Source organism: Perna viridis, chromosome 4, assembly GCF_037379345.1.
Source record: "Perna viridis isolate PV_CMFRI_1.1 ecotype Kerala chromosome 4, ASM3737934v1, whole genome shotgun sequence".
NCBI lineage: Eukaryota > Metazoa > Mollusca > Bivalvia > Mytilida > Mytilidae > Perna > Perna viridis.
Window position 1 is genome coordinate 29822184 of NC_142448.1, and position 25934 is coordinate 29848117.

At 31.7% G+C, this 25934-nt stretch overlaps 2 protein-coding genes across 3 annotated transcripts in view; both read left to right on the forward strand.

Moving 5' to 3' along the window:
• The first annotated feature begins 117 nt into the window (after positions 1-117).
• On the forward strand, positions 118-5684 carry LOC148619684 (IQ domain-containing protein K-like). The gene is made up of 7 exons (XM_088579857.1): positions 118-198; positions 2320-2574; positions 3253-3350; positions 4065-4117; positions 4631-4708; positions 4990-5074; positions 5392-5684. The coding sequence occupies exons 1-7, from the start codon at positions 144-146 to the stop codon at positions 5608-5610; spliced, it is 843 nt and encodes a 280-aa protein (XP_088435983.1). The 5' UTR covers positions 118-143; the 3' UTR covers positions 5611-5684.
• Positions 5685-13882: 8198 nt separating this feature from the next.
• The window catches only part of LOC148619685 (protein FAM149B1-like), a 69309-nt gene continuing 57257 nt past the window's right edge, over positions 13883-25934 (forward strand). The window contains exon 1 of one of the 2 annotated variants that reach the window (XM_088579852.1): positions 13883-14325. In XM_088579852.1, the coding sequence (XP_088435978.1) occupies positions 14273-14325 (53 nt within the window). In that variant the 5' untranslated portion in view covers positions 13883-14272. Of the gene's footprint in view, positions 14326-24943; positions 25685-25934 lie in introns of those variants that run through there. The other variant, XM_088579851.1, reaches the window with a different exon arrangement.

The window sequence follows — 25934 nt, forward strand, 5'->3', positions numbered from 1 at the left end:
TCAACATTAGAAAAAATATTTATTAAAATAATTTCTGTTTATAAAATATAGAATATTCCACTTAATTGTAATATGATATAACAAACATGAAACTATATTTTAGTGCAATATTATTATAGAAACAGTAATCTGATGTAAACAATATGGCGGTGATCGTTAGGGTTCCTGAGAAAAATTTGTGGGAAGAAATTTGCAAAGGTGATCTTCTGCTTTTGATATGAAAAGAGAAGGACTATACAATTATTTCTGCCATCCAGTTCGGTCTGATATTTATAGCAATCAACGAACGGATCATTCTGCCAAGTTATCCATAAACAATACAATTGTGTCAGGACAGCTCATTATAAAAGCTCTAAAAATTCATTTCTTTTAAGTTTGTCAATGAACTAAAGCATTTGATGGAACTACCATGATCAAAAGTTTAAAAATGTCATTTTGATACAGACAATATTGCGAAGGCATACTGGTCAAGAAGTAGTTCTTCTCGGGAAGTAACTCTTACCAACTGATTTTTTGTCCTCTCCTGTGAAACAAGTTCATCTCATTTCAAGTAAAAAAATACATCTTAACAGATTGCTGACATTTTTCTAACATAAAAATGTGCTATCATACAACCATTTTCATTGTGGAATAAAATTTTGGTGAGCAGATTGGCCACAATTGCTTGTGTTGAAAACAGCGAGGTCTACTTTCAGACAATAAGAGGTTTTTTTATCCATTATGAAAATAAAGAAGCTTTTTAGAAAACAACATTCCTTTCAGGTATTTTCAACACTTGTTTGTTCAACCCACAATCCGACACCCAAGCCAACAAATCACACAAAAGTCACCTCTTTATAACACAAAAACTTCAATTTTCACCATAAAAGTAACAAAAGTCATAAAAAAATCATGTTACATTCCTAAAATAATATTAAGAAATACTCTCTTAGTTCGTATATTTTATTTTGAAAAATTCAACAATCCTTATACATATTTTTTATACAAGGATTGTTGGCAGACAAGTTAATATATCCCAAGTGATTTTTAGAAACTTTTTTAAAGGAAGTATATTTAATTGGAATTATTTGAAGAGTTACTCACCCAAGCAAACCATAATATTTCTCATAACTTTTTAAATGTTAAACATAAGATATATACCTTATTCAGGAAAGATGCCCCAAATACAATAAGTATTCCCACTTTGATCTTTAAAATCACATTTCCCAAACTTTTTATTATTATGATAGGTAATAAACACTATGTGATGGATAGTAATCCCAATGTTAGTTTCAGGAATTGTTCCCAATCTGATGTATTGCCCTTTGATATGTTGCTTTTCTATGAATACAAATTACAAAATACTTTTTGTTAAAAGTTAACAGGGGTTCAAGTTAGGTCTAAGGTCCAGGAACCTGAACTTCTGACCTAGGACCTTTGAAATTTCATTTACATTTTGTACCTAGGTCAAGGACTTTTCAACTATTTTTGTTGACACTTGATGAGGACTTTTGAGTTTAGTCAAGTGGACCATTGACTTGAAACTTGAAAAGTCCAGGCTACTGTTTAAAGTAAATTTTGACCCCTGAACAAACTAACAGTAAAATGGTTAAAGCATCGTTGGGTTTGGCCTATTTGATATATCTAATTTACACATTTCTACTAATGCTTGCTCCCTGTCTGTAAAATTCAGGGACAAATTTCATATGTCTATAAGATAGTTAGTCCATTGTCTCTTTAGATAACTTTTTAAAGCAACTGTCTTCCACATTATTTAATGGCAGTGCATTTATGAGTTGCATGCCTTCAGGGAGTATTTTAATGTTTATTTTTAGTTCTAAGCTTTTTTAACTTGTGTTGTTGTATTAGTTTAGTTTGTAGAAATACTCTGAAATCCATGACTCCTCATTCAGGACTGTAAGCCAACTTACCATACTTGAGTAATTTATTAGTACACCCTAATAACCACTGTAAATGTATGAACAACTGTTCTCACAATGAAACAAAGCCTTATGTTACTTATCAGTAGACTGATTGCATATTTAAGCTGGAATTTGGCCCCATTACATGTATTTAAAAATCATGATGTTCAGACATGTATTACATGTACATGTAAATCAGTAGAATTAAAAAAAATTGGTAATATTTTGTTAAATCTGTTGATACAATTTGATAATTTAGTGAAGTTTCAAGTTGTTTTTTTTTTAAAGTTATTTATAGGAAAATACATTTTTTGCATAGATATTTACTGTATGCTTTGCTGCTTTATGAAAACTTCAAAAAGACATCAAGTGTTCAACTATAAACATTTCATTTATTGTATCCATTTTCTTTCTATAGATTTTGAGTCAAGATGTCCTCCATTCCAAGAAGAAGATGAACAGTCTGTAAAAACAGAGTATGTGGACTTTGATCCAGCAAAACATTCACCTGTTTTCTATGGGAAAATGCACCAGCGAATAGAAGCAGATGCAGACCCTTTAAAGGAAATAGATCCAGCCACATCCCACCCTGCCTGTGCTGGTTTTGCATTTACAGATAAACCTCCAGCAAGTCCCCCACCACCTCCACCAGAGCCTCCACATAAAGATAAATGTAGGTCACAAAAAGTGGTATTATCTTTAGCTGTCTGATGATGAATTACTATTTTACTAACAGCTTTAATACATGTAATGTCTTATTTCAGGTTGCTTTTTTATTATTTCAAGTCATCGAAATATTGTTGAATGGAAATACAGTGCATTTGATTGCTCTACTGTCTATCCTTCCTTCTGTAACTCTTCAATGCTTAGTCTTTGGAATCAGCCTTTCTTACAATAGGATTAATGAATTGTTAAACATTTTCAAGAATACTGTACTATGGATTTTTACCTACATGTATCTGGATACATCCTCAGTCCATAGATAAATCTACATGTAGGACTCTTTTGAACAATTTAATTATTTTGGAGATTGGTAGGGGGAAAGTGAATTAATATACCCCACTTGCAAGTGATAGGGATATTCACCTTCCCATCTACACTTCCATTACACAGAGAGAGTTCCCTTCTCTTATCCTCTACTTCTCAAAACCCCACAGAATGTAATTTTATGAAACTTTCACAGATTATGCTTTCAACATCAAAGATGTGCATCTATTATTGTAGATTTTGATCTGAGAGTTTTTTTAATATATATTTTCAATGACATTGGTCAACAAATTGGGGAGTTAATTGGTGGGTCAGTTGAATTTTTGTGGATGGTCTGACATTACATGTATCCTTCACTTTTCAGGTAGTCCTCGTGAATATCTAGAACATTATATATTTCCCTGGTTACTGCCTGCTTTAGAAGACATGTTAAGGCAAGCAAAAAAGGAAAAATGTTTAGAAGTAAGTATGTCCTAAGTATATTTAAAGTACCTTTTTAGGAGTGGACAAGCTTTAATTCAGCATATACGTATAACATAATGTTTTATGGAATAGATGCTTAATCGGTTGACTTTAGAACCTAAAACATAGATAACTGATATGATTTACATAGAAATGATTTGACAATACATTGTACATGGTAAAAGATTGAATTTTATTAATATTGAAATACTCCTAATAGAAACCATGCCAACCTGTTGTCTGTTATATTAAAAAACCTTGTATCAAAAAGAAATTTCTGTATACTTAAGGAGCTGTAGTCTCATCTTGAACAGTTTTTCAAGCACATTTGCTTTTTATACCTTCTGTTTCGCACGAGGTATTTATTGATCATTTTGTCTGTTCATCTTTCAGTTCGTTCTTTGTTACAATTTCTCAACAACTACTTATCACAAATACTTAATATTTTGACGAAAGCTCCATATAGGGATGCCATATGGTGGTATTATATTTTGGAATGACGTGACATCAACTTCCTGTTTGACAGCTTTGTATATATTTTGACCATGAGATGACTGGGATGGTAGTGGGGGTATCTTTTAATGAGCAAAGCTGGCAGTTATTTTCGTTACTGTTAATTGTAATTCATGTTAATTTCATATCCTCAACCTTGTATTTATTCCAACTGTAAAATGTGTTATTTATTACTTATTCATATTAATCTTTTTTTTTTAGAGAAAAAGAACCAGGTTCAATGCTTTGGATTTTTTAACAGAGGCATTATACAAGTATGTTTGTATGATATATAAATTCTGCTGGTGTCTAGGTTTTATTTTTCTTATTATGCTTCCGTATTCAAGATTGAATTGTTTTAACAATTACATTAAAGTCATATTTTCACCATTAGTCATTTATCTCATGGTGACTAAGAGTAAAACCCGAAAATGCAATTGAAAATATCTGCTTGACAGAATTTTTATCGAAATTTAACATATGACTAGTAAGAGCAGTGGCTGATCCAGAAGGGGTGTAGAGGGTTGGCATCCACCTTTTTTATTGGAAATTTTGTCATTTTCATGTGTAAAATTTACAAAAAATGGCAAATAATGTTCTAGCCCCCTTTTTTTCTGATGAACCCTGGCAGGCACCCCTCCTGGATCTGCCCTTGTAAGGGCACATATGACAATATATAGTTTTGCACATAACCTGGAAATTTTTATCCTTACACTGCTTTATCATGATATATACTTTTGTTGAGACTATCGTAGATCACCTTGTTTGAAGATCCTTAACTTTTTCAGGAAAAATCCATTACATGAAGGAAGAGAAGATGTATCTTTGGAGGAAATACCTTTTGTTAAAGAGTGGTTGAAAGATCAGTATGTATTAGATTTGCTTTTCTTCTATTTTATCATTTAATATAAAATCCTAAAAATGTAAATAAAACAAAGGTTATCATTTTCAATCTCCAAATTTAGTCAAACTTGATTATAGAACTGATATTTCTTTATTTGATTTCAGATGTTATATTTTCTTTTCTATTACATGCTATTGAAAATTTGTAAAAATTTCAATACAGTTTACACTGGGAATGATTAAACTCAAGAACAGAAGCCCTGGGAAGCACCCATCATATGACACTTATGTTTCTGTTTTACAGTCCACGCCCACCTTTACCATGGTCATTAATATGGACTGAAGATGAGGCCACACAAATAATTCAGAACTACTGGAGAGGGTTTTTGGTATGTACTAGTATGTTATATGTTGTATCTTAGTAATCTGTAAGGAATGGAATGATATTGTAATATATATTTTAATCTCGGCAAAAAATGCATAGCAGACAACTATTCATTAAACAAAAAGGTTTTTCTTTACAATTGTGTTGTTCAATAAAGTTTTATAATGTCTGCATGGCAAGTGCTGTGTACTTTATTGACACTAACATAAGTCATGTTCTTACTTAAATTTAATTGAACTGACTTAGAGTCAGCAATTATCAATCATTTTTTTCTGTAATTGATGAAGAATATGGTACATATTGTTTCATGTGCATTTATAGGTTCGTAAAGATTCAGAAGTTCAGGAGTTACGGCAGTGGCAGAGAGAGTGGAGGGAAGAAACTGGTGGAATACAGGATAAAGTTAGTCAGTTCTGGGACAAGAAAATGCCTGGATGGGATACTCCTACCCCTAACGCTTCTGAGGATCAATTAAATAAACAGGACAATGCTCCAATTAATGTTAAATCACCAACTCAACAGACTGAAAAAAAGGAATGATAGTGGCTGACTTGTTGATATTTGGAAAATCTGTGATCACTGTACATATAAATCTCAATTAAATTATTATAAAAAAGTGTTTGTTTCTGTCTAATTAGTAGTCTTTGTAAGAATCATGCATATTCCCTAATATGTGATATGCCCCCAAATAAAGGCGACACATTTTTATTTTTGTTATTAAGTTGCTTTATAGGTCTATATGATGAAATGTATAATTATTCATGCCAATCTGTCTGCTCTTAGGAGATAATCCTCATTGAAAATCCAACAGTTTCTTTGGTATTTTAGTACCATTTACAGAGTTATCTCCAATAATTTTGAATTTTACAGTACATTCTACATAATGTTTATTTCCTCTACATACTTTTTATTTCCTAAGAACAAAGGTTATATGGAAATATATCAAAAGCCACATGTTAATTTCTGTTTACTATAACATTTTAAACAAATTTCAAAAATAAAAATATGCAGACTTCCAATCATGAATCACATTTTGCATGATTTTTATCTGGAGTGATACTTAAGTATAACTGATGAGCCATTAATTATTCATCAGAGTTCTTGCTGCAGAAACAATTATGTTTTTTTTTTTTAATTTCTCTTTATTTCATAATATCAATTATTTATATTGGAAATTCGACAAATTTTTAACGAGATGTCATAGACACAATTTCAACATATTTTTTTCTTAATAATCATTGCACTCAAAGTGTTTTGATCTTTTTAACTCAGAAAGTTACTAATAATGCAGAAGTATTGATTTCTTTTCCCTGATTTTGTTACTGCTACATGTATTACATTTGAATTTTTTTTTCATTTTCTTTTTGTTCTATTTCCTCTAGTGGCTATCATTAAGATTGTTAGGTCTGCCTTTATGACATTCACTCATTGTCAATAAGAGTTATTTGTTAAAAATTGCATTTGAATAGTTGCCCTGTTTTTTTAGGGGTTTCTCCATTCAATTTAATAACTACAAAAATAGTCTTCCAATGAACCATAGGGTCAGTTAGCCATAACTCCATCATTCTGAAAATATTGCATAATTATTATAATTACAAAATTCTTTAAAATATCACACACACACAACAACAACAACTAATATAGTAAAGACGTTACTCTGTTCCGCATTAACTGCTTCAAATGTAAATTATTAATTATTAAATACAGTTCCATAGCTAAGTTCTAAAGCTCTAAATGCTTCTCACATCAAGAAAAGGGTGGGTAATTCCTGTTTTTTCTAGATTTGATGTTAGTGTAATAATTTTTCCCTACTAATGGCAAGCAAATTTTGTAAGGACTGTGACATCAAACTTTTTAAATGATTTACTCGAATTTTGATACTTAGCGATAAATTAAATTATAAGGAATTACTGTTATGTTGTTTTGGTCTATGAAGCAAAAACTTCAATCATGTGGTGCACACTAAATCATTAAATAATTGAAAACTGTTGAATTATTGATTTCAAGGTTAAATAATGCAGCGACAATATAATGCTTATTTTCTAATTAATTACTGTAGGTAGTCCCATGAATCAGTTTATATAATTGGTATTACTGAATCTCATCTTGTAAACAATAATATTATAGATATAGAGAACTATAAATGGTTCGGTAATAATTGTAGCCAAATTCACACTCGGACAAAAACAGGTTCAGGGAGCATGGGCCTCCTTGTCAAGGACGAAGTAGCGAATGTGATGAACATCAACATTGAAGACGCAACGACAGATGGTATAATATGGGTCAAGTTTACTGAAAAAACAACAAGCGACAATCAATTTTACGTATGTGTAACCTATCTTCTGCCTGAATTCTCAGCAAGATCTACAAATGTTCATGAATTTTTCGATTCATTGATGTCACAAATATATTCAATTCCAAATGGAAATCCATTCTATATATGTGGTGATTTCAACAGTGGAATTGGAGAAATGGAAGATTTTATTCCTGGTGTCGATGAATTACCAGAACGAGAAGTTATTGATTGCAAATCAAATAGTTATGGAGAAATTTTCTGTGAATTTTTGTCAAATGTAAATTGTTGTGTGTTGAATGGAAGAAATAGTTTGAAAAATGATTTCACATATGCATGGACACGCAGTTGTCAGTTGTCGATTATTGTGTATTACCATATGAAAATTTAATTAGTTATAAAAATTTTGAAGTAATTAGAGATAGTGAATTGGCCAACAAAGTATTATTGCAGGGTCAATCGAGCCAAGATTCATCCCTGATCATTCTGTGTTAAAATGGGAAATGGAAATGGCTTTATGTGAAAAAAAATTATATTGAAAATGTGCACAAAAATAAAAATGTTAAAAAGCAAGTGATTTATAATGTGAAAAATATACCAAACAATTGGTTACAAGATGAAAATGTTATTAGTCAAATAAATTCATGTATTGTAAATATTGAAAATAGTAATGGTAATCAAATTGATGTAGATAATGTTTATAACGAATTTATAAAAATCATGCAAACTGACATGAACTGCAAGCTAGAACAGAAAACAAAATTTTAGACAGTTGTAACAATAAACGACAACGATTTAAGAAGCCATGGTGATGAGATGAATTAATTTTAAAATGGAATGAGACGTGCCTTGCAGAAAGCCAGTATTTGAGTTGTACTGTCGGTGGTAATAAAACTGTGTTACGAACTCTATTTTTGAATAGAAGAAAGGACTTTGATAAACTTGTACAACAGAGGAAACATATCTACTGGCATCAATGCCGAGATGATCTATTAAATATGAACAATAATAATAATAATAATAATAATAACAATTTTGAGAAAAATTGGTAATATTAGGATTGGCAATGAAAGGCAGTCCTCCATTCCCAATGAAGTTGTATTGCCGGATGGTACTATTACAAACAATATGGATTCTGTATTAAATATATGAGAAAATTGTTTTTGTAATTTACTTAATCAAAATTCCAACAATGAATTAGCTACAAATGTAAAATTGAATGTTGAAAGTAATATAGTATGTGATTTTCTAGACAAAACAATTATTTTTGAAGAAGTTTTTAATGTTGTCATGAGTGCCAAAAATGGTAAAAGTGCTGGTATAGATTTAATTCAAGCTGAATTATGTAAAAATTATACAGTTAATAACATCAATACTACAGATTGGTTTAATGTAAAGACTGGTTTGAAACAGGGTTGTGTTTTGTCAACTGTAATGTTTAATATTTTCATTAATAATTTAATTACTGATGTAAAAGAATTAGATATTGGTATAGATAGACAAGACAAGACAATTCTTCATTATAGTCTCACCTCTAACTGACATATTATATATACATTTAAAAGCAATATATATGATTCTAAAAGTTAATAGTTCACATTAGATATTGACGGTCAAAAGGTTGCTATTTTGTTATATGCAGATGACTTAATTCTACATATGTCAGAAAATGGAGAAAATATGCAAAAACTGCTTGATGTTTTAAGTGTATGGTGTAATAATAATTGCTTGAATATTAATTTTAATAAATCCAAAATGATTCAATTTAGAAATCAATCAATACCAAGATCTGAATGTACTTTCCAGATCAATGGTGAAAATATAGAATATGTATCAAGTTATCAATATTTGGGACTGGTTTTAAATTAATTTTTAGATTATAATGTAATGGCCAAAGCAGTGGCAGATTTACTTAGTTGAGCACTAGGTTTACTTATTGTAAAATGTAAAACTTATGGCGGTTTCCAACACAATATTTTCATTAAACTATTTGACACTTTAGTTTGGTCAGTAATTATGGCTCAGCAATTTGGGGCACGAAAGAGCTCTCCTGTATTTCAGCAGTTCAGAATCGAGCCATGAGATTTTATATTGGGGTTGGAAAATACACCCCTAATGATGCAGTAGCTGGTGATATGGGTTGGAAACCCTCATACGTTTAACAATGGGTTAACGTTTTTAGACACTGGTCTAGATGTAGTAAAATGGATGTAGATAGAATTAATTATAAAGTTTTTAAGTGGTCTATTAGAAAAGGCAGTTATAGAATTAAAAACTGGAGTTACAAAGTTATGGAAATGTTAAAATTTTATAATAAAGAACAATTTTGTAATATAGAAGTAAATATACTTGATAAGAGTACCCTATGTCAATTAGAGGAAAAAATGTTTGATAAATATAAAACTGACTGGTGTAACAGAATGAGTCAATATGGCCAAGGTGATTAATTAAGAACATATAAATTGTTTAAATGTTCATATTTTACTGAACAATATTTGTTGCAAAATATACCTTTACGTTTTTGTAGTGCATTTGCAAAATTTAGATGTGGTGTAGCACCTTTAAAGATTGAAACTGGTAATTATGAAAGGTCAGCATTAAACGAAAGATTATGTCTCAGTTGTAATGATATAGAGGATGAAAACAATGTATTATTATCATGCCCATTGTATGATGATCTAAGACAGTCACTATTTTAGATATTATTAGTTATAATGCAAAAATTTTTTGTCATTGTCTGATGATGATAAATTTATATTTTTAATTAATAATGAAAATGTATGTAGCTTAGTTGCCAAAACCTGCCATAGTATTTTACTGAGAAGAAATAGTATTTTATATCATTAATCTATGATACTTTTTTAAATCATACCTTTTTTTAACTGTATTTTAGATGTATATATTACTATGTTCTCAACAATCTCTCATAATTCTTTTTAGAATGGCTCATGCATTTTAATTTGTATATTTTATCTCTTATTATTGTCATGTTTTATATGAATGTATGTGGTGGGACTTTAATCAACTATTGAACTTGAACTTGTAATGGATAAATTATGATAAGTAAGATAATGTGTGCACCTTAGTGCTCATGAATATGTACGATAAGAGGCCCCCAAGAGCCTGAATCACTGGTTTTTGCCTTTCAAGGACAATAACTCTAACAATGAATCTTCCTACAACTTCAATATGGTGGAGACTTTTGTATGCCTTATAATAAGGATCAAGTCTTTACTGTCCATTATAGTTGGGGAAAAATGAAAAAAAAACACCACCATTTTCGCCTTTCAATGGCAATAACTCTTTTAAAATAAGGAATCGTGCTACAACTTTTACCCAATAAATATTTTTGAAGGCATCACTTTATCCATCGAGTTTTTTTTATCAATTTATATCGAAGATCGGAATGAATATAGAAGTCACCAGAGCCTATTTATTTGTAAAGCCTGTAGGCATACCGCAACTATCTCATACACCGCCGCAGGAACATAGTTCCATTGGTTCCAATGGTTCCCCTTTACGGTTATTTGTAAAATATCAAGTTTAATGGATTGTAATGTTATTTACGCCAATCCAATAAACAGAACCAACAATTTTTTTTTTTATTCCTAACTGAATATGCTGGTAAATTTGGTTTGAATTAAAAACGATCCAATTAAAAATAGTTGACTTTTAACCTCTTATCATGTTTGAAATTGAAGTCGTCTACAAACTTTAGATACATGATAAGCCATTTTCTGTTTATCTTCGAAGGTTAAGAAAGATTATAAAAAGTGCATATCACATGATTGGTATTTGTGTATTTATAAATCCTGAAAAACATGAAGAGGGATGCTGAGTACCAATTGAAAGAGCCTTCTTTACATTTCATGCATGCATGGGTGAATCCAAATATTTACAAAAAAGGTGCAGTGATTCCGATATAGAGGGGTGTTCCAAGCTCATTTTTACCGAATTCTACGCAAACACAAACAAAAGTTTGACCGGCAAGGTGACCACCGTGATGAATCCTTAATTGTTTCGTACGGTGTCCGAATGCGGCCATGCAAGAGTATTTTTTATGTCGTTCCCTCAGCATAATATGTTGTTATTTCAAGATGATATGTCGTTCCCACAAGATAGTTATTTCGTTCCCTCAAATCATTATGTCGTTCCTACAAGAAGTTTATCTTGTTCCTTAAAGTTATTACGCAACTATATTGCTACTTTGTGGGAACAACAAATTATCTTGAGAGAACGACATATTATCTTGAACGAATAACATAATATATTGAAGGAACTATATAAGTATACCATGTGAGTACGCCATATTATCTTGAGGGAACGACGTAGTATCTTGAACGAATAACATAATATATTGAGGGAACTATGTAACATGTGAGTACGACATATTATCTTGAGGGAACTACGTAGTATCTTGAACGAATAACATAATATATTGAGGGAACTATATAACATGTGAGTACGACATATTATCTTGAGGGAACTACGTAGTATCTTGAACGAATCATATATATATTGAGGGAACTGTATAACTATACCATGTGAGTACGACATATTATACTGAGGGAACGATGTAGTATCTTGAGTGAACAATTACATAATATACAGACAACAAGATAACTTACTTGTTGGAACGGAATAATATCTGGAGGGAATGATCTAACTTTCTTCGGGGAACGACGTATAATCTTGAGTGAACGATATTACTACCTTGTGGAAAAGACATATTATGTTGAGGGAACGACATAAAAAACAGTTTTTGCATGGCCGCATTCTGCCACCGTAGTATACGTATGCATTCAAACACGAAATGAACTTTGAATTTTCTGACTTTGCCATAGACTTGCAAAATCCTTCCTCAAACTGTTACATCTGCAACACAATTAGCATGCTTTTTAATTATGTCTTTGATTGGTACTGAAATTTCCTATTTTGATCATTTAAAGCTGGCTTTATGTATTAGTATCAGAATAGTGTATGGACATACGTTCAAAACCAAAAAGACATCGAAAAACGATGATGTGCACCTATAATTTATCTACAACTATGCAAATCATGGTGAAGAGTTAGGTTTATTTGTCTTGCTAGTTGTTAAACATACCCATAACTTTTCATTGTTATTCATGTCGTAAAATAACTAAAATTAACCACATTTGCGAGACATTTCTGTGCTCTCAACCGCTTTAGACTATCACATCAACCGCATTAAAAGCATACATTCTCGGCTTAGATGCTTTGATAAATTGATGTTTATCTCTTAATTACTGGAATTGATAATGATTATATGAGTTGTTTTTACAAAGAAGATACAAATGAAAGTTAATTTTTGTGTTTAGGCTTGCCCGTTTACAATAAAAAAAAATCTAGAAGAGTTAATTACTTCAATATTCGAATCATTTGCTAATGAGTAAACCTTTAGGGGATTGTGTAAGGCTTACCCGAAAATGAAAAACAGTCACCACTTTTCCTTAGGATTCATTATTTTACTCCAGGTATCAATTTTTGTAAACTTGTTTATCAACCGCATTTGCGATAAACACCACTTTGGAAGCAACGGGTTTACCCGGGTGATTATGATAAGGACTACAAAAATTTATATATAGGTTACAGACCACCAATTCAACCAATGAGCATTCGGAACGTACGCAAAAATAGTCCTACGCAGAAATTACCCCTGTTCCTCATAGTGCTGTGAAAAAAGTTCTCATCTTATTTAAAAAATTTAAACAGTTTCTGAAAGGAAAAACATTTCTGTACATTTTATAGGTGCATTTTGCTTCTTGTGATGTGAAGCCTAATCTCCATAATGATTTTTAAATGTACCCCTATCTTGTGAAAACACTGGGATTTCCCATGCTATTTATAGACCCTTCACTTCCGGTGACCAGTACTGCACTGCAAGTCTGCTAACCCCACATGCCATTCTGAGGATTGTGAGCTGACATATGTAGAATCATGCTGATATATAGTCATCTGCAGGTTAAAGTTAAGGTAAAGTCCAGAGAAGCCATTGAATATTGTGAAATTAGCATAGAAGCCTATGGGAAGTGGAATTAGTGGTTTTTAGCCTATATGGGTCAATGATGAAGAACACGTTCTTTGAAGAGTTATTGCCAAATGACAGTTTTGCAGTTTTTATAGCCAATATCTTGATAGAAAATTTCATTTGATTAAATATAACTCCTTTAAAATAACGTCCTCAAAAAGATCTATGTAGAGTTATGGCTCTTGCAATGTAGAAAAAAAAGTATGGGATTTAATTGATATCGCATGTGTCCCATCCCTTTTTCATATCATCACCATCATTCATGTTCATTTTATTATCCATTTTCATGTTCATCGCCTGAATATAGCTGAAATATTGCTGCTCGGGCGTTAATCCCAATAATCAATCAACCAATCACTCCTAACAATAAAAAAAATTTTAAATCGTAACTTTTTGACAGGTACGTCGTTCTTTTTCCATGAGGATATAGTATTAGTGGTTATAAGTTATATCCGTTACACACGTATTGCATTGTGGGAAATTCTGACGGCCATGTTATTTGTTTTGATTCGATACCAAAAAGCCTCTGAGCACTGCATCTAAAATTTGTACACTTTTGTCGGAAAAGTCCACCTGCTTTCACAAAATTGAATATTTGATAATTTCAACATACGATATTGATGGTAAGGGCTGAAACTAATCAAAAAGCAACAATAGCAGGTGTTCTAGTGTTTGTCATTGAATTTTTTTCTTGTTCATAAGGTGTTGAAGACTTGACTTGAGAGAGATATAGGGTCCTGTACAGCCATTGGAAATAGTTTTTTTGTGTGTCAATATTATGCCCTGAATTTGCCAATGAATGAAATGTCGCTGATAAAGACCTACATCACATGCCTCCCTAATCCAGAACAGCACCAGTCATGATCATGACAGGACGATATGTGAGGAAACCGGTTGCATTGGATATTTCAGTGTAAGTAAAAGTTAAACTCCTTGCTGAGGTCAGATATATTTTGAAGTGAACCTGAAATACTGCCAACAAAATTATACGAATATGTCATGAACCTGACCATTGCTTGATTATTATATTGCCAATGGAGTAGGCATTGCCTATAAAAGAGTACACCTTTGAGTTATACCATATTTGAAATTACCCTTACAAGCAGATCCAACAATTCCTTTTGTCATAATTTGTAGATTTTCAGAACAGTGTCATTTCCCTATGGAAGGTGGGAATATTAATTACACATAACTTACATTGTATGATGTAAACAAATGTATATCAAAAATATTGATGCAACTTCCACTCTATTTCATGAAGTTTGTTTGTTTGTTGGGGTTTAACATCCGAGCAGCAATATTTCAGCTATATTCAGACAATGAACATGAAATGGATGATAAAATGAACATGAAATGAAAAAAAAGGATGGGTCACAAGGATAATAGGGTCGACAAATTTTGATTGCCACTGGAAAAAGGGGGATGGGTAAGGTCGGGCAATTTAGCCTCCTGTGGTGGAGCGCAAAGGTTCCTACTCCTATCGAATACCACAGCAGGGTTCTTTAACGTGTGAGGAACGTGGCATCTTTCCCAACACGGTGCACCACTATGGTTTGCGGTCAGGTTTTCCGTATTATAGCCTGACAACCCCAGCATGTAACATGCCAGGGGTACCCCATTCCACCACCTGGGGCACACATCCCAGTTGCTCTGTGGGCAGAGCGCCTAGCCCCTGGCTAGGTTTCTGAGCACTATTTAGTCGCCTTATACGACAAGCTTAGCGCTGCTGCAGGCCTATTCTTTTAACACCCGGACCTGCACGGGGCTATATACATGAAGATAATGAATGTCTTTCCTATCATAGAAATGCTATGCCACGATTGGGGTAGTAAAATCAAAGCTATACTTTTACTGAGGCAGATTAGGTTTTTCTATAGGTAGTGGAACTGGACAGTGGAGAAAGATATGTAATTACATTTCCCGAACTTTTTAAACAATAGGTATTTTTTTTAATTTAAATAAAAATAGAAAAGACCTCAAGACTATCACTAAAGATTAACTTATTTATACTGATACAGGATCTTTAATAAAAGGAAAATTACAATACATTCAATAACTTTAGAGCTCACACCACTTTGTGGTGTTCGCTATAAATACTTTGTTTCGTATTGTTCGGAAACAGTTCATTCTTACATTGTAAATTAAACTGATATATATATTTGATATAAATATTGATATTTTCAGAACATACATTATACATGTAGGAAAATTTCAGTAACTTGAAATAATACATGTATTTGCTTTGGAATTAGAAAATGTTCAATCAAAGGTGCATAGTCATCCTATTTTTTCCTTTGGCTCAAATACTTGTCAAACATGTAATTTTCATTTTCCACAATAAATCCAATTAGAGCCTCATAGCCATCATATTGTGCTGTAAACCAAAGAAGTGGTATACAAATGTAGTGGTGCCCAGATTTTGAAATTAATTTATGGCTGACTTCTAAAGAAGTATAACCACTTATTATAATGTCACACTCTTTCAGAAACTTTCTTTTTTTAATTAAGATAGATTAAATTATTGTCTACATATTCTTCAACTAAACTGAATGTTAGCATGGAAATTAAAAATATGACAACTATCATACACTGGTCAGGAAAGTTTACTGGTACATGTACATATATAATCTGTTACAGAAAAGGGCTTAAACAAGAGAATTCCAATAACACAGTGTTAGCTCAGTCAGTGTTTCCAGGAGTTAAACATCTTTCTTTAAACATAATTAAACATAAAGTATTGCATTTACCTAGTAAATTTTCCAAGCTGAAACCAAAAACTTAAAGTTTTTATATGTATACCATTAGGCTACAATGTATATAGTATGGCAGTATCACTATGTGGGCTATTTTAAGAACTTGTATGGACAAATGGTACAGGTATCTACACTACATATTGTATGATAGGAAATTAGTCTGGATCAGAATAAATAGATTTATATTCCAGTGTGGTGTGCATGGTCTGTTACAAAATATCCTTACTTAAACACATTGAATTTTAACCAGCTGATTCGTTTACATGTGTATCTACATGTACACATACATTGTATACCTACTGAAAATATGCATACATGTAGATCAAAACATGCTAGTAGAAATTTTGCAGTTTGGTACATGTACTATTGTTGTGCATGTATCTCATTGACATTGTCTTAAGTTGGAATCAGTCTAGCATTAATTTCACATACTGCTTATTCAATGAAATCCATTTTAAAAATTTAAAACTACAAAGTGCATTTGATGAAAGAGAAATCAAAGGAACCAAGACTCTTGCAGAAATCAAGAGAATGTAATCCTGGGACAAACACCAGAAAGGGAAAACAGGCACACAAACAAAGAACATGAACTAGCCAAAATACAATGTACAACAAAAAATGTAATGTACAAAGCAATGGAGACTTTAAAAGTAGGTTATCTCCCTTAGATTACTAAATCTACATGTACTTGGTCATTGCCTCATTATTTATATTTAAATTGATCTTTAATGACCATTTTCCTAATTAATACCAGTAAACTCAATGTTAATCAATAATTACTAGATAGTACATATATTCATTGTTTTATTATCTTTTATATCTTATTACATACATTATAAGCAGCATGTTCCAGTCTTAAATATACATTTGTATGCACAAACTTATGGAAAAAACATGTACATGATGTACAGGTTCATACATGTACAGTAGTACAGTTGCTGAATAAAACAAATAGAAGTTTTAACTGAAATTTCTATTAGTAATGTAATGTCATTTACCTCTCAATATTCACATGATCCAAATCATAACAAATCTTCAGGTTTTTTAGTCTTTTTCGTTGTTGTTGTTAGTAAGTTAACAAAATGCAGGACATGTTCACCTAGGGATGTACGTTGCTTATGTTCAGTCACTATTGTCAGATTTTTGGACTCCTCTGGTTTAACAATTTTATAGCATAGATCTTTTCGTCCATTGAATGACACCCACTTTTTTTCTCCATAATTTCAATAAACACACCTTAAAATGTTATTCAAAAAGTTTTTTATGAAATCTTTGTTATTTCGTCTAAGATTTTATCTGATAAAACCTGCAAAGACAAAACCTATGGAAAATTAACAAAACCCTTTTCCCACCAAAATTTCAATTGCTTGCATGTATATCTCAAAAACTAGCACACTGATGGAACATCCTCAAGTTGACCTTAAGTAAACCTGTAGTTATGACACCATTACTACATTTATGTAGCCCCTGTGGTTTGTTCAATAATTATAATAGACTGATTTTCTAAAATTCTTTATGTTCCAAATTTAAAGTTGATGCAAAATGTATCTTGTTTGATAGGTTTGAGTATATTGAGAGCTGGAGAGGAAACCAGAAAGTCCTTGCACTAAAATAGAGAATGCTTTTTGTAAGAGACTTTCACAAAATATTTGGGGGAAATATTTAACTTCAAATCTCAAATACCAAAATACCAAAAGTAGATTTAAATTTTAACTATGAAAGAGAGTATAGCCTTTTGTTATTAATTCATTTGTCCACATTTGATGTTGATCAGTTGAAACAGGAAATTTTATAGGCCAGTTATGCAGGTCTCTGTTTACATTTACAAAAAAATACTGAGTAAGCATTCTTGTTATTAAAAGAAATAATAAAAAAAAATGTTCTCAAAATGATGTTAATCCTGTAAATAATGATTGTAAAGACATTTAAGGCTCCAAGGTTTGTTTTGTGACAAGACTTATAATTGCTTCTCTTGTTACTTCTGTAACACAATGGGAGGTTACTACTCTCAGATATCTCCATTTACTGAACATATATCTGTATTGAAAGAATGTTGAAGTGTTTATTTCAAGTGGTCATATTGTTAAAAAAAGCAAGATGTTTTGCTGTGACTCGTTTTTGAACTGGTTAGAAGACATGTTTCTAAGAATCCTGGGACTTTTAAGAAAATTTGAGTTTTCATGGGAAAACTCCAAATGGGAATTATTTTTCCCTGAATTAGTACTTAAAAATTCCTTTCCAAATTTGTGTTTCTACTTGCCAGAAGTGAAGTATAGTACATGTAAGTTAATTTCCTTCACCAAAATTTGACTTTGTCTTGGGGGATGAGTAGTAGAAATCTAAGAACACTGCATTATATTAATAATGTGGAAGGACATCTAAGTTTAGAAAACTGTTCATTATATACCCCCACTGAACAAGTGGTTAGTACATTGTATATTGGAATCAGCTTGTTCATGCATCATTCTGTCTATCCATCCATATTTCATTGCAATTTTCTTGGCTCCCAATGGACAGAGTGATTTCAAATTTGGTTTGTGGCTTCATATAAATAAGGCATACATGGTAAGCATTTTTGGTTGTTGCCCATTATCAATTTCCTGTTTCATGGGACTCTGTCACTATGTTGAATGATGGAAAACATTTTTGTCACAAAAATTTGAACTCCCAATGAATGGAGTATATGTTGTAAGCAATTTTGGTTGCTTTCCAATATCCATATCCTGTATGAGTGAGGGTATGCCTAGCACAAGTTCCTAGCACAACAACTCATGCAACTTTATGTTTGGTCCTTCAGCTATACTGTTGGAGATGTTCACCCATCATACATTTGTATATTCTCTACCTGTAATAAAAATCCTTACGTTTGTATATGTTGGTATGGGTTGGGTAACAGCAAAATATTATTTTAAATACCATGTCTCATTTGTCAATACTTATTCAGTTGTTTTAAATACTTCTTCATTTGTTTAGAAATTAATTGACCGAGACGGTGCTTATTATGGTTTTTTTCTACATCAAAGGGTTAATTAAGAACATTAGTAGTGACTTAGCCTTTGTTTATGTAGATATCAGAGTCTTGTGAGGACAATACATAGCACAATGGTTAAAATGCTGTAGGTGACATTTGATCTTAAATTTTGTGGTCAAAGGTTACAACCATTTAAAGAATTATGACAATAAAGTATATTTTATCTGTTTTGAAATCAGACCAATTCATGACAAGTTGTTCAGGACTACTTACTAGTAATTGATGATTTGGTAAATAAAGTTAATTAAAATATGTTGAAGCACACAAAACTCTTTGTGATTCCTGTATCTATTTATGTTCGTCAATTGTTGCACCTGAATGAGCTTTTATGAAAAAAAATATCTAGATACTTTGTATTTATAGAAGAGGTCTTTCATTTGATAAAAAAAACTAGGCTTACAACTGTATTTAATTCAACATGGAGGTTTAGTTTTACAGAAGTATTGAAAATTCTTTTTAGAAACAAGTTAAATAGAAGTGTTTAATCATTGGGAGCAGAATTACAGGATTGAGTCTTCCTTTGTATACAATGTGCATAATTTCTCAAGTGCAAGATTATATGATATTTGGTGAAAAGAGCACATTTCGTGCAATCTCTTTGAAGTTGATTTAATGTTAAATCATCATATAAAGATTTACATGGTAAAGGTACATGGTTCAATGTGAGTTACATACAAAACACTTCGACATTTTATCCACCATTTAGAGATATGAAATGGATGGGAAGGCTTTACTGATCCTTCATCAAATATGTTACAAGTCTTTAATCTTTCTGTGGGGCTGACTTTTGGTTAGCTCAGTTCAACCATGTTTTTGTTTAACCTAATTCTAAAGTTCCTTTACCAGTGACATTCACAAATGTATTTGTACGTACTGTAAACCAGAAAACTTTCATGCCATCTTTTTTTCACGATTTTTGTGATAAATCTACTTACTCACAGTTTTGTGCAGTCTTACCTCAAATTACAGTATAATGTTCTTTGAAAAAAATATTCATGAGTGTTTTATTTTCACGTTACAGGTATTACCACGAAAATAGCAAAAAATAAAACTGCCACAAAAACTTCATGGTTAAGAGTACTTAATATGGCATCAGTTATGTAAGGTTACAAAAACTCTCCTCTTTTGCTTTGACATACAAATGTACAATTCAAGTAACTACTTCAGAGGTGTTTGACCATAGTTAGGATCTTTTACTGCTGTTTGACCATAGTTTAAGGATCTTTTACCGCTGTTTGACCATAGTTACGATCTTTTACCGTTATTTATAATGTTTTCCAAGGTTTTCAGTTTTCAATACTTACAATGTACTTGTACTTTTAGGATATTTGGAAAATTTCATTACACTGAAGACATTTACCAAATTATTTGGTGATTTTTATCCTGAAATACATTCAAGAACTACTTTGAATTTACACTTCCAATGAAAAACTGTATACCATTTCCACTAAATCTAAACATTAAATTGAGAATATCAATGTGCTAGACTGAGTCACTAGATCTAAACATTGAGTCTGTTTCTTCAAAGTCAGAGCATTGTGATAGACTTGAAGAAATGCACTGATCCAGTTTAGGGAAAGAAAATTTGTCAAACTGGTCAAATGGGCATGTTTTGTTGAAAATAAACTGGCCCAGAGGAAAGATTTCTTGCTTTTAAATAATGATATGTTGAACAGAAATTGAGAAAAAAAACATCCAATATTAGGTGGCCAACTGAGTAAGCCCAGTTTTAACTTTGACCTGTCCCTCATGAAACTTACAGCGGGAGAGTGCATATATTGTCTTTTGCAGTTAAAAATCTTTTCTTTTTATACAGAAATCAGACTTAAGTTTCACTATGATTTATGAATTGACAATTAGTATGATTGTTTCTATCATGTTTGTTTGGTTGTTAAAATCAGATGAGTACCACTGTCTAATTATACAGACTACAGCTATCAGCATGGCATGGGAAGGGTCTATTGTCATAACAACAATGACAAGGGGTACAGATGTGCTTAGTAGATATTCTAATGTTGGTTTACAATCACATACCCAATCTCATTGATAAATGTTTATATTAAGACAGGGACAATATCCAGTATTGTAAGGTACTACTGTGGACCTGGTTATCTCATATCTTCATACAATCCTTTAACAGATATTTGTTTTGTAATTACTTTGTACTGAATGACTGATAAAGGGTTTGATATAGGTGCAGTTTATGCATGAGATTTTGCATGAATATGTGTTTTGTTGAAGATGGCTGCTTGTGGTACAGCTTGTTCTGTGTCATTGACTTCTGTGGTTTATGTGTTTATTCAAGTTGCAGGTTACAGTCATCCCTGTATTAAAATTATACATGTTTTTGTCTATATAACCAGTGTGAGAATTTGAAAATTAAGCATGCCATGCAAGGCGTTATACGCAGTCTTTTACGGGCAGGCTAACTGAGAAGCTCTGCCATCATTATGCACAAGTATAGTGATTAATTTTAAAGTTTAGACAGTAAAATACCTGTTTGCATACTGTAATCATCCATGTTAACAGATACTTTACTGCCTGAATCTCAATTGCTGTGGTATAGTTTTGAGTATCCCAGTAACTTTCTATGTAGATGAACTGAATTTTGACATTGATAGAAGATTGCTTGCCTAGATTCTATGATTTATAAGAATGCTTATGATATTGTATAAACAATAGATGCTGAAATTTAGAAAATTAAGTTATCATATGGTAAATTGAAAAACATCGCATGTTTGCAAGGGGCTGATCTTGGATTTAGAGGCAAGAAAATATTTTGGGATGTAATTGTAAAAATTAAAGAATTCATGCAAAAACATGATTTTTTCACAGCTTTTTTTTCGGGGGTGTACACTTGATTTGCCCCTATGAATCTGTCAATTAGCCTTGTGCAAAAAGGCCAGAGTTTTAAACTTCCTTGATAGAAACTAGAAAGTGGCAATTGTCTCAAAACAACCAGTTATAGATAGAAGGTCTATTCGTCAAATTATAATGGGGTCTTCATTTTCATTAAATCAGAGTCAATTTACAGTAAGAAGATCATTTGCTCCCTTATACCAGAATATATGGACATATGGGAAAAGTAAGGAAGCTACGATCCCCTTCTAGTGTGCTACCAGTATATTGTGACTGAGGTTTCATAATGTAAGATTCACCATTGCATATATACATGTAGTACCAAATAATTATTCTAAGATTCTGTGGTAAATATTTTTTTTCTGTTCATGTCTAATAAAACACATTATGATTCCTTTGTGAAATTCTTTCACTACAATAGAGATTTTCTTTCCTTATTCTGTGATGTATTTATTACTTATAAAAGTGATAAAAGAAGCTCTGTGGACTTTGTATTAATTTCAGCATCTATATTTGATGATATTATGGTATATTTTGGTTGTTGCTATTACAGCAGAGGGAATTATTTATTGTTGTTATCTGGTGGTTAACTCAATCAATTCTTGATCATTTGTAGAATATATGCTATTCTTACCTTTTACAGAAATGTTTTAAAAGGGTGTCCATGCGAAAACAAGGCAGTAGGTGGCTCATGACAAATTTTGTTGTAAAAAATTTTCATCCATTTCATATCACAAATGCATCCTTTCTCAAAGTTTGAATGTTGGTTTTTGATTTACTGCAACGGTTAAATAGAAATAAATTACATTGAATGCATTGAAATTCTTTGAAAAAAAGGGAGATAACTCATTAATTTGAGAAAAATTTGGATGCTTATTTAGTGAACTTTAAAATCATTTTCTGAGGCATCCATTGGTATTGTCAATTTAAAACAAACTTTTTTACCCTGAGCCACCCATATAGGTTCTGCCAGATTTTTACATGGACAGCCTCTTAAAGAAAAATTTATTTATTTATTTGAAAAAAAATGAAATGAATATGAATTGTTTAATATTTTTTCCACTGTCTTAAGTCGGGAATTTCTGACCTCTATATGTCTTGTGTTGTTTTCACCTTTATTTTTATGTTACTTGAGTATATAGGGGCAACTCTTTCGCTGTACCTGTGTATAATGATGTTTTGGGGCCAGCTGCAGCCTGCCCTGTAGTGCAAGGGTTTCCTGGTCTTTTATTGGAGACCAATGGGTTGCCTTGGGCTGACATTTTCATCCTTGTGTGGTGGTGTCTCTTTGACTTGTACATCATACCTGTTCTCGTTATATTTATACTATTGAAAGTTGTGAGCCATGAACATTTGGTTTTGTTAAAGCAGGGGCTGGTTAAAGATATGAAAGAAGTAAGATCCTTACTCTGCAATACTGTTTGTCGACTTGGATTTTACTACACATACTTATATTATCCATTACTGTCAGCCTGAAATCAGACCCTCAGTGCTTCTAAGGTCAAAGGTTGTGTTTGTATAATATACCATTATTAGGACTTCGTCCTCTATGATGTCCCTGGACTGTTCTCAGTTGACTCCAATATTTTTGTTGATTCAGTGTACCAGTTAAATGAGTAAATTGAATTAAAAGCCTGACTTCTGAACAGTGGTGTTTTGGCTGGTTATGAACATGCAAAAGAAATATTCAGTAATGCAATTCTGTATTCAAAATAAACTTTTTTTATCAGCACAGGCCCAAACAAATTTAAGAGGATTTTATTTACCGGCACATGTATATAAAACTGGCATGTTAGTGGTTTTTTACAGGCCAAAAAGCCTTTCCACTAGCCTGGACTTCCTATTTCTGGTTTATCATGAAGAGTGGATGTTCTGAAAATATTTTGTTCCATCCTTTGAATTAACTTTTCTGAATAGATAAAATAGTTGGTCAGAATTACTAGACTACCCCCAATTAATTCATACTGTGTGATTTAACTTTTCTATCATGGTAAAGTTTGCTCAAGTTTTAATCATATACATGTACAGAATCAAGGCAATGTCTTTTCAAATTTGGTAGGTCCAGTTATAATTAGATTTTTTATTCATATAATAAATGTGTAGTGCTATCTAAGGTCTTTCAGAATCACTGAAGTTGAGATTTGATCCTGTCAAGTCTCTAACCTATTTTTTTTAATTATGCATGCATACCCATGACAGTAGCCACTTGCTGAAAAATAATGCATTTTACTTTACTCCATTTTTATAAAGTTACATTACATACAATGTCAATCCATAACATATACAATAAACATTGAAGGTTTGCTATGTTGTTTTTATCCCATACTCCTTATATAAATCTTTCTTTTTTATTGTGAAGTCAAGTTCCATTTTATTCAAATCCAAATAACATTTTTTTTTCTAAACCCTATAGAAAAGCAAGTGGGAAAATTAAATTATGCTAAATAGTATTGATATAATCCTTTTGCTTTTCTGTTCTATTTGAAAAGAATTTGAATTGATTGATTTGAACAGTTACATATTAGAAAGAAAGTAAAAATTTAATGATATGCCTTTTCCACTTCTATAGAATTTTGAAAAATCTATGTTAACAAACTTTTTAATACAAATTTATTGTCTAATTTATAGTTAACATATTGATAAGTTTCTTTACAAATGTTTTGTATGCAGTGAATAGAAATGAGACTTCAAAGAAAGTAGCTAACTAAACACACTGACGAGGTGTATACATTTTCCAATGTAAAGAGAGATATAGTTTATAGGTGACGGTTTCACTTTATTTTCAATTTTATTGGTTCATATGTCAATATCTAAAGTAATCATACCAATGAAGTAGCATTTTTCAAACATCCTGTAAATGCTGGTACCACTAGAGGGAGTTGTGCGTTATAGTGTGGTTTTTTTTTTGTGGCGACCCAAGGCATTATTGCTATGTGACAATCAGATTTCGATAGTTAAATGTCAGAAGATATTTTTTCCAGTTAAATAGCTTAGTATAGAGAGGTTCTACCAGCCTTGACAGATCAGTATTTACCTGAGTATTTACGTTTGGGAAGCCTTGGTTCCATATAGTTGGAATTTGTTAAACTAATCAGGCGTAAAGAATAGAACAATACCTTCTTACTGTCCAACATTCTATAGATTAGTGAGGATATTTTTACTAATACAACCTTAATATATTTTTGAAAGTTTCATACCTATATATATTTGAGGATAAATGTCACTCAGTAAAACATTCATTTTATTAAAATGTAAGAAAGTGGATTTTAAATACTATATCTGAGGATATTTCTATCTGATTTTACATGATGGATTTGATCATGTAGGAAATAAATGCCAATGAGGAAATTTTGACTGTGATAAATAGAAATACAAATTGAAGATCATAGTTCAGGATGTAGAAACAAATGTTTATCCAGTATGTGGAATTCTGAAATTTTTTATTTAGTAGACAGGAAAATGTCAGGAATAAATCAATGATTCTGTCTCAAATTTGTCATGTTACATTTGGAAATTGTTGGACAAAACCCTAGGCCTAATGCGTTAGGGAGGATAGGCTACACAGAAAGATCAACAAGTGTTACCCCCACACCTCGGAGTAGGGCAGCATTATTGCCTGTCACACCAAGGTATGGCTTTGTATTATATCTAATATAAACATAGTATGATCATTTTACAGTGTTTCTACTTACATTTTTTTTGTATCTTACATTGTCTACTAAAAGATTTTTTAATAGTTTTGCACCTTTAAAGTACATACAGTGTATGATATATTTTTTTTTTTTTGTAAACAGAAATATTGAACGTGAAAAAATTATAATGTATAGTTCCCAATTAGTTTAGAGACACTTATTTTTTACTGACCGTTACTGTCTTTTT

Bases quoted from the DNA above. Each gene is read 5' to 3' on its own strand.
- LOC148619684 (XM_088579857.1), top strand. From the start codon at position 144: ATGGCGGTGATCGTTAGGGTTCCTGAGAAAAATTTGTGGGAAGAAATT. The intron at 3,351-4,064 runs GTAAGTATGTCC...TTTTTTTTTTAG, and splicing joins AAAAGGAAAAATGTTTAGAA to AGAAAAAGAACCAGGTTCAA. The intron at 4,118-4,630 runs GTATGTTTGTAT...TAACTTTTTCAG, and splicing joins TTAACAGAGGCATTATACAA to GAAAAATCCATTACATGAAG.